The 17,728-nt window shown below is 38.3% G+C and overlaps 1 protein-coding gene across 1 annotated transcript; it reads right to left on the bottom strand.

Moving 5' to 3' along the window:
• Positions 1 to 1,829: 1,829 nt before the first annotated feature.
• LOC149843599 (importin subunit beta-1-like) lies at positions 1,830 to 6,767 on the bottom strand. The gene is made up of 3 exons (XM_089999955.1): positions 6,520 to 6,767; positions 2,957 to 5,377; positions 1,830 to 2,856 (listed from the first exon to the last, which is right to left on the bottom strand). Exons 2-3 carry the CDS (start codon positions 5,368 to 5,370, stop codon positions 2,658 to 2,660), a joined length of 2,613 nt encoding a protein of 870 aa, XP_089856081.1. The 5' UTR covers positions 5,371 to 5,377; positions 6,520 to 6,767; the 3' UTR covers positions 1,830 to 2,657.
• Positions 6,768 to 17,728: the final 10,961 nt, after the last annotated feature.

Raw genomic sequence — 17,728 nt, 5'->3', positions numbered from 1 at the left:
CTCAAAATGATGCAAGGCTGTCGGTTTATTCCCAGATTCATGAACCATTATTTGTAAAATTTGAATAATAGAAATTGGATCTGAATCCAATCTGGATAGGTCTGTTTTATATTCAAATGCTCCATATCCAGTAAGGGTCGAATGATGTCCATGTGGCAACATCTTAACCGAGGGATCTCGTGTTCGAATCCCATGGGGTTACCTCCCAACTTAACTATCTAAAAAACAAGGGAAAAAAGCAATACTAGATGTGAATGAATCGTTTAGAGTTCCATAGCCCATAATCACCCACAAAAAGAAGTGGGTCCGAAAAAACAATGCACGATGTGTGAATTAACAAGTGAATGTTTAAAAAAAGCCTTAATGCATGATGCGTAAAACTAAAAAGCATAAAATGAAGCGTGTATAAAACAGCATAAAAATGAAATAAGAAGTGGCGTAAAATGGTAAATTGAAGAGTAGTAGAATATGAGAACTACAAATATAATATGAGCATTTTCAATACTTTTCTTGCAAATCCAACCATGTGGATGTGATTGGCATAGTGAATTTGTTAGAAATCAACCATTGGATCGTGTATTTTCCATGAAAAAATGTGATTTTTTAATGCTTGAATATTTATGAAGATTATGAGCCATTGATTTTAAAGCCTAAAAAAATCTCATTTAAGCATCAAAATCAGTTGATTCAAGAGCGAATTCTTATACAACCAAGTAGATCAAGTTTGCATGGATAGATTCAAGAGAAAAAAAAATAAAAATTCATGAAAATCAGGGTTCACACTTTATTTCTCGTATTTCCAGTTCTCATATTATAGTGACTATAAATTGAATAAGTAGTCTAAACTTTAAACACAACTTTTTAAGTTTTTTAACAAAAAAATGTCATCATAATATGAATTATATACATAATTTTAAAAATGAAAAACAGCGAGTTTTCAATACCAAGAAAGTTGCAATTTTTATATTAAAAGCGCCAAGCTGTCCGTTCTTTGGAAGCTAGCTTCCCACAAAGTTTTGAAAGGGAGAAAAAGCCACATGATTTCATATTCCCAAGAGCCTCTTGACTCCTTGAGAAACGAGCTCATGAAAATATTAAAAGCTTCCGGTAACTATGGTCTACAGACTCTATACCAGCCAGTTCTGGTCTTTCTGGATACTGGTGATTATGAAAGAATACCAAACCGAGATCGACGAGCATCAAAACAGAGGGAAAAAAAAAGGAGGCCTCAGAAAAGCAATCCAATCAATCATGAGAGAAACTATAGAGCCACAAGCTCATTGGCCCAAATGCACAACATCTATATTCGTCCCAACAGAATACCAAAATTAGTTTGTTCCCAAAAACGTGGCATGTCAGTGTTTGGCAAATCAACCAGACAAACGATCTTCACAATGCATCTGCCCAAAAAAACAGAATACAATGGAGAAGAAAATTGTACCAAAGAGCAACATAAATGCCTGATTAAACACATTCAAATGTAAGAAACGAATATCTGATCGAATCTGAAGAATTACAATCGTACATAACCCCAAAATCTGACCCCAACCAGGCGTCCAATTTCTCTCCTTTTTCATAGTCATAACCCTTTTGACATATTCTCTGATTTCCAAAGCTTGGAAATTAAAGAAAATAAGAAAAAGATGGGATGCAATGAGGAAAAAAAAACAGAGAACTAAGCAACAGACGAAGAAGACATGCAAATCACACACGCAAACAAAAGCAAACACATGCAAGAATGCAGACGCAATCGCATGCAACAAGCATGTTCAGAGACAAACACACGGTTTAAACAAACACGAACAAGGACCAACAGACTAAAAGGACCATTAGTGCCTGAAGTGTGCAAATACATGTATTACAAAAAAAGACTGCATGACAAATATATGTGATGACCTGCCGAGGCAATCTGGAAGCCGGTTCCAGAGAGTTTTATACAAGAGTATGACCTGAAAGAACAGAATGCTATACATGCAAGTACACGACGGACATCGACAGACTGTATGAAATAATGCAAGACAGATACTAATAAAAAACTTTAGAAATATGCAGAAGCCATGGCAGAACAAAGGTTCCCATTTACCCAATTGATGAACAGATCAGCCTGAATTGCCCTCTTTCTTAGCACATCAAGGCGCACTGAACTTCTTGAGGTATGTCAAGAGTTGGAGAGCATATCCAATGCCACAGCGACTCAGTTAATGTATTTCTGACGATGACAGGATGTGAAGAAAAAAGCTGCATCTGTGAACATTGACATACAGAGCAGCCAACTTCTGCTCACTTCCCAGAAGACCGGTGTACCGACCTGTGACCCATTTTGCAAGCTCATGTTGCAATGATAAAATTAGTGGTGGCAGGTTATCAATGATAACTTGACTGCCTCCGACGAAACCCGACTCCAACTTCCAACTCCGACTCCGACTCCGACTCCGACTCCAACTCCAACTCCAACTCCAACTTCCAACTCCAACTCCAACTCCAACTCCAACTCCGACAATGCTGACATAGAAGCCCTTCACCTTGAGGACCTCCGACACTGCTGCCAACCTTTATGAGAGCAAGGCAACCGACACATGCATGTATGCAATCCCCCGACCAGACACGACGCAACCAAATGCATGGACTAGTTAGCATTACAAGCATATCAATTACCATCAACCTGAAACAACCCTGCTCACAGTCATATGCACCCACTGAGCAGTCTCTTTAATCAAGTGATCATCGGATGATAAGCATTCATCAACAAAATCCTTGCAAAACAATGACTGTCGGAGCAAAGGAGCAGCATTGGCACTTAACGTGTCTGCCAAGTCCCCAAGAACACCAACTGCAGCCTTCGTCACCACGTCGTCCCTGCAAGACAAATTGCAGGATACATTCAGTAATTTGCCCACAAACACATGAAAAAGAAGGGAGTAACCAACAATAGGTGGAAAACATGAACAATACTCACATGTCTTTTTCTTGATATATGTTGTCCAAAAATTGGAGGATATGAGGTGCATAGGGCATCAGCAGCTGAGTTTTGGGAGAATTCTTGAAACCTTGAAATATCCCCGAGTATGCTTCCAAGATCCCATTTCTTAATTGATTGTTGTACTCAGTTTCATCATCAGCACTTGCAGGTTGTAATGACAGTTCTGCTGCACTTTGGAGCATGGGCATGGAATAGATTAAATATTTCTCGAAATTCTCACCTATGGCCAATGCTATATCCCCAAAACATGAGAAGATTGGTGGCTTCACAGAACGATGCAGTTGATTGCTTGACAAGTCCTTTAGAAGCTGGGTCATAATTCCATCACAGTAACGGAATACCTTCTCATCCAAAGCTCTACATATATCACCAACCACACCAACTGTAATGGCACACACTTGGTATTCTTCAAAATTCTGAAGACCCATTTCCAGATATGGATAGAATTCTGGCATATACTTGTCAAAGTCAGCTCCTGTTGCATATGCAAGAGCACCAATAGCAAGCATTGCCTCCTCATGAACTGTGGCACTTCTACATGCAAACACTCTGAGGAAGAGAGCCATCATCTGATCTGCATACTGCAACAGACCATACTTTGTAGTTTCTGAAGCACCCAGCTTCTGGATAATGACCTGTAAGCACCCACAAAGAAGACCCTGTAATTCATTCTGTTTCTCTCTCTCCTCTGACGAAAGTTTTTGGATCTCGAGGGTCTGGTTAAGTTCCATCAAAAAGAGGGGAATAAGCTGCATCACAGTGGGACCAGTCTCTTCTGTTGAACACCTAACAACTTCATTCAGTGTCTCATAAGCAGAGGTGCGTAAGCGAGATTCTCCCGCATCTTCTCTATGAACAGTATTAAGAAGAGCCTCAACAACGTTTTGAAAGAAAGGTGTTAACAGAGAAGAGGTGCCCACATCATCAGAACCTTGAGCAAGAAAATACAGGGCACCACACACCTTTTCGGCAACATTTGGGACATCTTTCATACCCTCAACCAGAACCGAGAGGATGTGAGGGAAGTTTGACTGTGTAATCACAGGGGTCTCCATACCATGAAGGAACTCAAAGATTCTGCCCAGGGTCCAGGCAGTGGTATCTTTTACATGATTGTTCTCATCCTTCATAGCATGAAGCAGGAACTCCAGGGCAAGGTTGACAAGCGGAGTGAGCTTGTCTGGAGATGGACCCTCTAGAATAGAACCAAATGCATAAGTGGCTGCTTCCCTTTGTCTCCATTCTGGTTTTGAGATGTTCTCTTCAACAAATGGCATCACAAGTGGGACGATATCATCTCCAACCGTCCGCGCAACCAATCCCAAGCATGTTCCCCCAGCCATTGAGAGATTCCACGCCCCTTCATCCTGATCCTGGTCTTCCTCCTGCTTCAAAAGTGTCTCCAACAACATGGGAACCAGTGCAGGAAGTGCTTGCTTGATAAAATAAAAGCAAGGAACATCAGAGTCTCCACTAAAATCACCTCCGTATTCTTCCAATATATCAATCTCCTCATCACATATAGAACTCCAAAATTCAATAGCCTGAAGAGCTACAGGATCTTCATCTTCCTTCACAGCCTTTGCAGTGATATTGAACACATCTTGTACGTAAGAAGCAATCTTATCGTAGTACATTGATGAAATGGAAACCAGGCATTCGAATGCGGCCAGACGGATCTTCACTTCTGGAGACAGAGTTGCCTCGCAGACAACCCTCATGATGTAGTCCCTTTCCATATCATTCTCAAAATTTGTCCTGGCAAAGCTCAAGGCATTATAAAGTGCACGAGTGGCAGCAAGCCGGATGTCATTGCCCTCTGTAGAATTCATACCCTGAACAACAGCTGTAAGTATTGAATTTACTTCATCTTGCACAAGTATTTCAGGGGAAATTTCTTCACACAAATACCCAAGAGTCTCCAGAGTGGCCTGCTTGACATGACCAGGGACCTGAGCCTGTAGGCCTGAAATATTCGATGTAAGTGTCCTTACAAGCTCATGCCACTGGCTGTTTCTCAACTCGATGCCTGCAATCTTGGCAATGACCTGTGATGCAGTAGATCGGGCATCGAGTGCACGTGAACTAAGGGTCCTAAGCAAGCACCCCTTGATTTGAGCCTTCACTGATGCATCTAGGGACAGCCATCTTTGAACCAACTCAGCTTTCCGGTGCAGTTCTTTGGCATCCAATGCGTTCTTCAGAATCAGACCAGCAAGTTTACGGCTGTCCACAGGTTTTTCATCATTGGCTAATTCTCCAGAGAGAGATAACAAAAAACTAGGAAAGTTCTGCTCTTGAAAATGCTTAAGACTTTCCTCAGCATGCTTTCGCACATTACCATCGATGGACTGGGCGTTTAAAAGGATCTGGGTCACTTCCATTGCCATTGTTTATCTGAAAGACGAGCTGATATTACTCAAAAATACAAACCAGAAGAGAAAAAAAGAAAAGAAAAAGAAAAAAAAGCATGATGGTATGAAACAAATCTGGATTAAAGCAAAGAAAAGATACTCATGTTGGGCTATAGCTGCTATACACCTTTTGGAGACAAAATTAGGCAAACAAGAATACAGGTCATTTGAGGAGAAAAGAACATATGAACAATTCAAATCTTGAATTTCATGATACAGTAACAAGAAAAAAGTCAAGTATGCACCTGATTTACAGACTGGCACACAACAATTGAAAAACTAACCATAAAAAACTATTATCCAACAAAACTTCCAAACAAGTTAATGCAATAAAAAGGGACGGAACACAAAAAGTACTCTACATAATCCCTTAAATCGAACACCAATAAAGAAAATTAGAAAAAATACGCATAGTACGCAATGCACTACCAATCATAAACCAGTCCAAAGGGAGACTCGGTAACAAAAGCAACAGACAATCAGAAGATAACAACAATTACAAACCGATGAAACAGATATGAACCAGAAGAAACCCTATCAACACAGTTAACACAATCCACGCCCACTGAAACTCTAATTCAGAATTGGTAAGCAAAGGAACTCCGTAAAGATGCGCCCAATCGGATAATCGGAAACCATTTTGAATCCAACCACCTATTACCCACTCCAACTACACTCCCCCAAAAACAGATTAAGCCTACATGGTTTTCGCCTGATCTATACCAACCCATCCAGAAAAACCAAACCCTAGACTCGTCAACGGTGACGATGAATAACAAAAAAAGGAGAACGCCAAACCCTAACCAGGAACCAAACCTAGATACCCAATCCCTCATCCAAACCCTAATCTTCAACACATCCCCCCCCCCCCCAAAAAAAAAAAAAGTTTCCAAACCCTAAAAGACGTGCCTTTGATCGGGAAATCGCACGCCTGATCAGCCCAAACCCGCGACAAGGCAATCACAGAACCAACAAAAAAGGGAAAATCCCAAATCACAAAAATTCCGTTTCTTTCCACCAAATACCTTAATTTCCCCCAAACACATGCAAGATCACACTCAAAGAATGGGCTAAACAAAAAGACATTCTTTTTTTCTCATTCAGACATCGGAAAAAGGGACTCACATGAAATCCGCGTCAAATTCCGGCGTCTTCCGATCGTGATCTCCCCGGCGGCCGACGAGCTATCAAGCAGAGAGAGAGAGAAGAGAAAAAAGATTGCGAAGAAGATAGCACTTGCAAAACTGGATCTCTTATTCTTATTTTTTATGTGTGTTTTTTTGTTACTATCATCACACTCATATAAATATCAATATTGTTAAAAAAAAATCACCTTTCCCTTCCTCTTCCTCTTCCTCTTCCTCTTCTTCTTCTTCTTCTTCTTCACGCGTATGAATCCGTACCACCCTCACCATCCTTTTGTAACCATATTAAGAGACTCGGGTGAATAAAAGGATCGGTATTTTCCGATTCGACTCGGGCCTGCTGGTTCCGTCCGACCCGGTGTGGTTAAAAAGTAGGACGTGGTTGACCGGGTTTCTTTGCTAGAAAGAAAAGATCAGGGGCAATATGATTGCACAAGTATTTGTGCATTAATCACCCGAAGTCTTGAAGACATGGTCTGTCAGTTGTGGGGCCCAAGGCCTGATCGAGGGCAATTTGTGCCATGTGGGACTCAAACACAAACAGTGAGTGCTTGGCTCTAAGCTCGTTTACTAGTAAAAATTACATCATATCTGGCTTACAAGCACTAAGTTTAGAGTTTAAATTCTATTACTTACAATTGGAAACAGTGTATTTTGAGTTTGATTCATAAGTTTTAAGTTTAGAGTTCAAATTAAATAAATTTTAATTTAAAAATTATATTTTTTCTCTAACTCATTTTAACTCATGAGCTCAAACCCAACTTAGCTTGTCATAAAAATGAGCCGAGCTTGGTTTGTTTGGCTTGTTTACCACCCCACTATGCCAACCTCTCTTGGGGCGATTCTGTTGGGGTTTAGTACGAGCCTTCTTGGGCTACCCTGATCGGATCAATAAATTCGAGTGGAAATTGGTCAAGCCACCGAAGTCGTGACTCGTGATTGACTAAATGCACATATATTTCTTAATTTGGGAAGTTGCAGTAATTGACTCGGATTACTCTTAGAATCGACTCAGACTCCGATTCTATACAACACAGACTCGTCTCTTTTTCTTTATATATATATCTATATATACTCTCTCTCTCTCTCTCTCTCTCTCTATATATATATATATATATATATATATATATATATTGATTTCTGTCAATCAACCGATAAAAGATGTGGTCTGTGACTTTTGGGATTTAAATTTGGCGCAGTAAGGATTATAGGAAATAGGAAGGTTCAAGGAAATTTTCATGCTCTTTGTGCTTCACGTGCACACGACTTTGTCCGGGTCTGTCAATGGGTCGGATCTAAACTGGATCCAGACCAAAATCTGATACTTGAGGTGCTGGTTTTGGATCTGGGTTTTGATCCAACAAACCTATTGTCTCATGCAGAACCACAACCGTGTTGGAATTTGGATCAGATCAAACTCACGAATCTCTTTCTCAGAAATGTCCTCGTGAAGGCAACCTCGTGATATTTTGGAAAACGGGACTTTCTTGAGAAATTTTTTAGAAAGATTGGCACATATTAAAATATAAAATGTATAAAAAATAAAAAATGTAAATTATATAGAAGTATTATAAAAATTGTTCTAATCTCTTTAATATCAAAATAAAACAGCGATATTATCAAAATAAGCAACATGTTGAAAATATCGCACATTTCAGTAATTTTTCAGCCTTGTAAAAAATCACGGCAGTTTTCAAGATTTCAGTGATATTCGTGACACAGACATAACCCATACCCCATGTAATATTAATTTTTATTTTTTTTATTGCTCTAATTACCATCAGGGTTGCTTTTTTTTCTTTAAAATGACTTATTTACCCTTAAGCATGGCTACAAAACAGACAAGAATGACTAGGGATGGCAGTAGACCCGGCCGGGGACAAGGTCTCCACCCTCGCTCCATCTCAAAATCCGGACCTTCATTCTCGCTTTCATCCTTGCACGGGTTTGAATTTTAACCTCCATCCCCGCCTCCATGCCCGGTCCAAACAGGGTGAAGCGGAGCGAGTCTCCGTTTCCCCTGGGTCCATTGCCATCTCTAAAGAAGGATTGTGGAGGGGGCAAGGCGGAAATGGAGGAAAGAGTAAGTCCATCGCCACCACCATCTTTGCATGGGTTTTGATTTTAACCTCCATCCCACCTTCATACCTGTTTCATGTCCTCCATCCCCAGTCCAAACAGGGGCAAAGCGGGTCGGGTACCCATTTCCCCCGGTCTACTGCCATCCCTAAGAATGTCATTCAGTAACTAAAAAAAATGATCATTTTCAATTGTAGCTTGAATTAGGTGAATAAAAAGCAACTCAGGCGATCATTTGAGCAATTTCTTAAAAATTTAGTGCCTAAATTAGATATTTAAAACGTGAAGCAGTTAATTGTAAATTTGCATTGTGGTAGGCAACTATATACAAATTACCCAAATACATTTTGCAGTGTCTTTGTATTATTTATATTTTTATATGTGCCATATTTTATATTTTGATACATGTTATACTTTCCTGAGAAAATCCAGATTTTTTACTCACCGACATTGGTTCAGATCAGATTCACGTTTGTGTTTTTATCTAGTTCCACTTTTTTGCCGTTGACAAAATGAGAAGGTGAGCCTGAGACGAAGTATGGGCCGGATCAATCAAAGTGGGCCCATCTCCAACCTCTTGTAGCTTTAATCAAGCTCAGGTCAAGATCCACGCCGGGCCCAAAATAAGGGCACCACATTTCTTCTGCAGCTTATATTTGTAAAGGTTGTTGGTTCCAGATCATCGGATGGTAATGCCTTACCAGCAGATGGATCCATAGCTGGCCTGGTCCGACTAAGCTGGATCGGGTACCATCCAGTTGCGGCAATTCGGATTCAGGTTTGGGATTTAAAATAAGATTAACCAAGTATGTGAGACCGATATTTGGTCAGCTAAGACCAACGGGGTCTTCTCTTGTCTGGCAGGAGCAGTTAGTGTGCGTCGCCTTGTGTTGGGACCTCTGTAACAAATATCACGAGATTTATAAAAAAAAATCTCGCAATAATATCGCGAGAAATTGCCTGAAAGTTTAAAACGGAAATTTCTCATGAAATTTTCAAACCGTGACAAATATCTCCGTATGTACTGTTTTAGCAGATATTTATCGTAAGATTTTTATTTGTAATTGTGTTTTATTTATATTTTCTTATAAAAATTATTTTTTTATATTTTTTGAATTATTTTTTATTGCCAAGATTTTGCCAAAAAAATGCAAGATTGATGAAAATTTTCAAAATCTCCCGAGGTTTTGACTCACAAGATTTTGTCGTTTTAACTTTTGTCACTATGGTTGGGACGTTGCAAGTAGGAACCCCAAATGGTATGGTTGTATAATTGGTAGGGAGGTCTGACTAACCCCAGCTTTCTCTGTCCAAAAAAAAAAAAAAGAGATTTGGTCAGCTAAGTATGTAGATATTAGTTTGGCTGCTGTCAGCCAAAGTCAATCCATGTGAAACAAGTTTCAAGTAAACTTAATCCAGGGTCTGTTTGTTTTATGTAGTTTTCATAAGAAAAATGATGAGCCGACATTCCTTTCCACACCACAGATGAAAGAAACATCTATCGATAGCGATGGAAAAATGTTACGCTGGCACAAGTTGATCTCAGTTTTTTCTCACAACTTCCCCTTTTCATGGATAAACATTCCCACCACATGAAAGAGCCGAGCTTGCATGAGCTTTTAAAAATCCATGCCCTTCCCCACGAAAGGCACTCCCCTTCCATTCCATGGGAATTAATCAAACGTCAATGGTATGTTTACAAACATCTCAGAAACCACTACTTTATCAGGTTTCGGACAAAAGAAGCCCAACCCAACCACTTCTGAGAATGTGGTGGCTAGTTGAGAGAGTTGTTGCCCATTTGAGAAAGTGGGTCACCAGGTCGGAACATATGACTCGTTTTCTCAAAAATGGTACTATCACAATTTCTTTGGTGGGTAGCCGAAACATTTGTGCGTGCTCTATGGTGCGCTCCATGCATTGCACATGAAAAAAAATCTCAAAAAAAAAAAAAAATATATATATATATATATATATATATATATATATATATATATATATATATGTTTTTAACAAATGTTGGACGCGGTGAACATCTGAAATGTCGTCTGTCGCGTTCATAAAAATGTGTTATTTTAGTTTCACCTTTTATTGTGAAGACAGGGATGGGGGAACAATTAAAACACACACACACACACATTGACGGGGTGTGTGCCCAACTCTCTCTCTCCCTCTCTCTCTCCCTCTCTCTCTCTCCTGTGCATCGGCTAGGCTAAGGGACCGGCGGGTGTGAAGGCGGCCAGAGGAGCTTCCTTTATTCTTCTTGATTAGAGCTTTTTTTGTATATTTTATTTGATTTTCTTCTTCTTCTTCTCTTTTTATTTTTCTTCTTCTTCTTCTTTTTATTTTTATTTTTTTTAATTAAGATTTTTCTTTAATTTTCATTGATTAGGCTTTGAATCAAATATCTTTAAATAGGTATTTTGTTATTTAATTTTATTAGGGCTTTTGATTATTTATGATTTATTTATTTGCATTTTAAGGTTTTATGATTTATTTAGTTTTTTTGGTTTGTATATTAAAAAAACTGAACTCTTGTTTTTTCTCAAATTATCCAAAATTTAAACATCTTTTCATGCTTGGATCCAGTTTGAGATCCATATTTGGAGCTAAAATTTATAATTTTTTGATAAACTTTCATAATTAGATCTAATAAGACACTTACTAAATTATTTATATATAAAAAAATATCAATTCTTGTTTTTTAAAATTACCAAAATTTTAAACATTTTTTTAGTTTTTAGATCCAATCTGATATTTATATTCAAAATTAAAATCCATAATAAACATGTTAAAACACTCATATGGTTGCGTGGATCGGGTCATATGATCCAAAATGAAGTAATCCGACCATTATTCATGTTTGTCCAAGTTGTTCGCAGATCATTATCAAACAACAGACATTTGAAACACAACATTCGAGTCAAATACAAACAAATGTTGGACTTGGTACAATTGTTACGGAACAAACAAAACCTGTCTTTTTTGTTCATTTCGTCGTATCCTGAACAAACCATCAAACAAACCCTGAATGTACTCAAATGGTCACTTCCATGAGAATTGGCATTTTTCATGGTTGCTAGTATTTTTATCTTCATTAATTGTGATCCATATGAAGATCAATCTTACGGCCATATAGTAAATTTTTATTTTTATTAAAAAATATATATGTATGCATTTGAAGAATCAGCATTTTTCATTTCTTTTGGATTTAATATTTTTTATTATGATTTTTATATCAATATCAATTTGATGAGGGATCAACATATTCAGCTCTTCCCTAAATGGGTTTGGCATAGTGGGATGAGGCATACACCACCGGCAATCTAGGTTCAAATCTCATGGGAGTCACTCCTTACACAAGCCGAGTGTGGCGACTCCCTTCGGGGTAAGAGGTAAGCTCACGGAGTTTTATGCTGCCAAGATACCGGCCGTAATTCATGAAGTTTTAATATTCACATCCTTCTAAAAATCATGAATATGCATTTAATTAATTCAATTCTTAAAGTTGCAGTAAGAATTCACCTTTATATATTTTTATTCTAACAATTATGTTTAATTTTGCCCCATGAAGGCTCCGCTCATTTGGTAGTGTTAATTGTAAATGACACCAAATCACAAGTTCGAAACTCGAATCTGAGCGTACTTGTAAGTGTGCAAAAGGGACTTAGGGTTTTTTGACCAATGAGCCTGTGACTGAGCATAATTGTTTTCCCCGGTTATCCAAAAAACAATACTCTTATTTTCTTTAATCAGTTTTTGGATAAAGTTCTTATTAAATATTGTTTATTTTTTGTGTCTTAGACATTCTTAATTATGTCTACACAATTATATCTCATATTTAGACCACGTACTAATTTTACTTTTCAATGATGTATAGTTGTTAGGGGTGTCAACAGGTCGGGTTTGGTTCTGTGAAACCAGACCTGGCCCTGATTGTTGGGTATGGTATGGGTCTGGACTCGGGGCTAATCAGACCCACCATAAAAGAAACCATACCCGGACCCGATAAAAACTACATGAACCAGACCCGGGTCATACTTGTTAACAGAGCCGGACCTGTAAAGAGGCCAATGAGGCTTGGGCCTCAGGGCCCCTGGGCCCAAAAAAAATTTAGGGGCCCATTTTTAAGGCCAATGAGTATTGTTTAGGTATTTTATATAAATATTTTATATATTTTTATTTAATATAATATAAATATTTGAAATATTATATTTATTTAATATGAATGCAAATTTTATTGTTATTTTGATTCTTTTAAAAAAAAATCGGAGGCGCTGCCCCCCCCCCCCGAACTCCTACTATTAATAGGGGGGCCATTTTTTCCCTCCGCCTCAGGCCCCATAAAACACAGGTACGGCTCTGCTTGTTAAATCGTTATTTTTTTATAAATTTTTACATTAAAAATTGCAGGTCTTAATTGGAACTTGGGTCGGGTCCGGGTCTGATATAAAATTTCACAAACTATACCCAAACCATGTATTAATCAGACCTTCAGGTCCGGACCCGGGTCTTCTTATTTATCACCATTACCGGACCCTAGAGGGTTTGGTATGGGTCGGGTCTGGGTAAACCCAACCCGTTGACACCCCTAATAGTTATATAGATTTTGTACATCGAAAATCACTTTATGTCACTTTCCAAACTTGTACAACTGTAGTGGAGTGGTTTCATGAAAAGAATTACCACGAGTTCAATTGGATCCATCATTTGCAAGTGCTCGACCGGTGCATAGGCAGAGTTTGACACCAGAACGGGTACCCGATGAGTATTCACGTACTCAACCCGAGATGGGTCAAGTTTAGCTGCATTGTGTAGCCGGAGTTCCATAAGTATCGGGCCTGACCCGACCATTTCAATAGTCCGCACAAAAAAAATAAATATATATATATATATATATATATATATATATATATATATATATATATATATATATATATATATATTGTGAGTAAGGAACTCTCTAATAAAAAATACAACAGTTTTTATTTTTTATATTTTTTGGCACATCTGACCCTTTAGATGTGATATATGTGTGTTAAATAACATGAGTCATTTCCTCCAAAACATGATTGTGATGTATAGTAATATGCCCCAAAGGGGTTTGGCTTAGTGGGATGGGGCTTAGGCCGCTAGGCAGGTATAGTCTCTGGAGTCAAAAACTCAGGAGATTTTGAAATTTTTCATAAATCTTGCATTTTTTGGCAAAATCTCAGCAATAAAAAATATAAAAAATTATTTTTATAAGAAAACAGAAATAAGATACAATTAAAAATAAAAATATCACAATAAATGTATGCTAAAACCGTAAATATCATGATATTTGTCGCGGTTTCAAAATCTCAGGAGAAATTACCATTTTAAACTTTCAGGCAATTTCTCGCGATATTATCATGAGATTTTTATAAATCTTGTGATATTTGTTACAGAGCACCCATTGCGCAAGCCGAAGCGTGGCGACCCTCTTGGGGAAAGTGGTAAGCCCACAGAGTTTTACGTTGCCAGGTCGGCGACCATAAGTATGGCAGGCAAAGCCAGTGCGGCTAGGTTTTTGTTCTTGGGGGCGGTTCTCCATGTGAATGCAACAACTACGCCTTCATCCCAAAACAATTAGGGTCAGCGATATGAACCAAAAAAGAAATTCATTTTGGGTCTTCCACATGAATCCTTTTCCTCCAATCATAAAAAAAAATGTATTGTATAATATGAACATCACAAAACCAAAACTCTCAACTCCAAAAATGATCTGAAAGAGGAAAATAATCAGTTTCTTTGAGAGCTTATTACAAAAAGTGAAGCTTCAGTTCACAATAATGGAATTGCCTATCATAATAAATTTTCTAGTGACAATTGTATAGATTAATTTCATATAAATAAATAGAATAATGCATAAATAGAAAAGTGATCAGCAGCCACACTAAGAATCATGAACTTCTACCTGCTACCAGGGATGCACAGAACCGAGTTGGCTCAGGTTTGGCTCGGTTAAAGATCAGCTTTGGCTCACCTGTTTTGTAAATGAGCTGATCTTGAACCATCTACGAAGCTCAAACGAGCTATCGAGCCAAACTTGGACAAAGACATTTTGAACCAAGCCCAGTTCGAACAGCGCCCAGGCTCGGTTCAAACTCAGCTGGTGTGCATCCCTACTTACTACAGGCTAACACTAGCTTAGTTACCCTTTCCAAAAAAAGCAAGCTTAAAATTTAGTGTGAAAAGAGCTAGATTAGATAGATGCACATTGAATCACAAAAAAGGTAAAATTAAAGCAGAAGCTGCAAGTGATAAATGATAATGAGGCAAAAAGGACAAAAGTCCTTGAGATTTGACATATTAATTTTTTTTAAAAGTGTACCAAAAAAATAGAAGGATCATGAGGATTTAAACACAATGAGTTGATACCATTTTCATAAATGAAATTTACAGAAAAGACAAACAAAAATGCCTCAAGGGAGAAAATTCATGAAGTCTGGTCTTGCAAAATTAAAAAATGAAAATGCTTACAACTTGCTCATACTTACTGTTTTCATGAATAAATTTTGCAAAAAAAAGAACAAAAATGCCTTAAGGGAGAAAATTCATAATGATGCTTATAAAAAAAAACAGATAATTCTTAATGATAAATGAAAATACTTTGCACTAAAAGAAACAAAATTACAAACATATAGTAGGTACTCCGTAATACTTCTCACTGAGCCAAGATCAGGTGCCATCACATGGCACACTTTGAGTGTGCCTCTGCACCTGGCTGCCTCCATCTGCTTTTGGGCTCCCCCAACTGACAGACGGTCAGCCAAAGATGTAGAGGCATAAGGTGTAGCGGGACACTTCAAAGTGTGCCACCTGATCCTGGCTCACCTACCACTTGTGTTACTGCAAGCTGTTTGAATATTAAAAAAAGTCACATGACTTAAGCCTCTTATATATTGGTAATGATAAGGTGTTCCCCAAGTGCCTACTCCCATTTAGTTTTTCAAATTTCTTAGACTTTTTTTTTGTTGTTGAGACCCTATAGATATAAGCTATAAGAATTATTTACTAAAAAACAAGTTTTGGATCATGTGATTATAAGATACCTAGTTTATATTGGTAATGATGAGGTGCTCCCGGAGTACCTACTCCCACTTAATAGAAGCCTTAGATTTTCAATTTTCTTGAACTTTTTTTTGTTGAGCAAACCTTATAGATATGATCTATGAGAATTATCTAGTAGAAAACATGTGATTATAACATACATGTATGTTTTTTAAGACATTTAAAAATCAACGGCTCACAATGTATCCAAATTTTATGACTTAAAAAATCTTATTTTTATGTAAAAAAAAAACAATATCCAAAGCATGATTTTCTATAAAATAAACTATGTTGACTACATCCATAAGGTTTAATTGAGAAGATACAACCTACAACCATGATTTCTAATATGTGGGCTGGAGCACAGTAGCATTACTCCTTATATATGTACCACATATTTTACTAGATGTTAGGTTTCTCTCTTTCATTTTGAGCAAAAAGAATTGAGAGCACAAGAAACGAAGAACCCTAACCCGAAAAGAAAACAGCTTCACACAAAAGCATCTGCAGCTCAGTAAAAGGTTTCACAAAAACATATATATTAAAGGATAACAAAGGACCTGATAAATTGCATCGGTGGAATATAATTAAGAAGCTGCACGTATACTGTTACCTCATAATCGGAACCAGCAGCTTCGTAGCATTGAGACCACTTAAGTACGTAGTGTTGAATTTCTTGGAAAGATTGTTCCCACCATTGGAGTCGACCAGCAGAGAAGTGTTGTCCATCCTCCAGATTGGGACCAGTGTTGTAGGTGCAGCTCCAACTCTTTTGCCAAGTCTGGTCATGCTTTTGCCTTGAAGCAGTCCACTCCCTTCCTCAGTTGGGTAGGATAGGTCTCATCTACAACCATATGAGAATTTAACAGTTCAATATATTATGCTATTGTGGTTCTTAGAACTTACTGTCCAAAAATATATGCAGGTTTCATTCATTGACAGCAAATTATATACAGCAAGATTAACAAACGGGTCTACAGTTCAATATATTATGCTATTGTGGTTCTCTATGATTCACTGCCTCTCTTTTTGTACAGATTTGATAGAATAGTTATACAGAAACCCATCCTTAACTCTAAGTATACAGCAAGATTCTTAGCAAAATTAGAAATGGGGTATCCAAAGAATGTGGAAGGATCACCCCCGGTCTCTTGAAAAGAAAAATGTATGATCTCTTATGTGTAAATTTTACAGCATTAATGTCACTGGTAAGGGGTCTGCCGAACCCCAACTTGCCTTACCAAAAAAAAAAGTTTCATTCATTGACACTTTAGGTCAAGGAAAGCACCTCATGATGATGAACTAGACTATGTTTGTGGTGCCCACAAGTGCTCCACTCATCTGGTAGGAGCCACTTGTGAATGTCGCCAAGTTTGCAAGATGTCACAAGTTTGAAACCCACAGGTGCCATCCCTTGGTGCAAAGTAGAAGCTGGGTGAAATTCGCGGTGGGCAGGGGGACCTCAAGGGCTTTACCAATCGGAGGCCAGTTAATGTGTGATCACTGGGAGAAGAGGGGGGGGGGGGGGGTTCCAAAAAAAAACTGTGGTATGTTTAGGCATGCATGTGTGTGCAATATAATTGGCAAACTCACCAAGTTGACTCAAGACGACGGCAAAGTTTGCGTTGTCAAAGGGAGCTCCTGTTACAGCAGATGGCGCAAAAGTTTACTGCTTAGGGCGAAAGTAAAACGTTTGGATTTTGAAGAATTAACATCATACTTTCTGGATGGAGGACTTTTTTTGTCCTTTTCTCGAACAGTCATTTCCCTTCTTTTGAAAGGAGGATATTTTTATAGTTTTCTTGAACCATCGTTTCATGGCGAGAATAGCAGGAAAGGGTACTTAAGTCTTTGCAACCACACCAGATTCCAATGCTAAGTGATGTCGATACACATGGGGATACGAGCTCCACGAGCTCTTATACATGGTGTTCATTAGGACCCCGAAACACGAGATGTAGCTAACGGTCATCTTCGGGGGAGAACACACACCACCCTCTCGTGGGGTGGGGGTTGGAGGTATGGTACTTTGTGCG

The sequence above is a fragment of the Nuphar pumila genome, chromosome 3, assembly GCF_984573655.1.
Source record: "Nuphar pumila chromosome 3, dmNupPumi1.hap1.1, whole genome shotgun sequence".
In the NCBI taxonomy this organism is placed as follows: domain Eukaryota; kingdom Viridiplantae; phylum Streptophyta; class Magnoliopsida; order Nymphaeales; family Nymphaeaceae; genus Nuphar; species Nuphar pumila.
The sequence above is the reverse complement of the archived record's forward strand: the minus strand, read 5'-3'. Positions and strand labels throughout refer to the sequence as shown.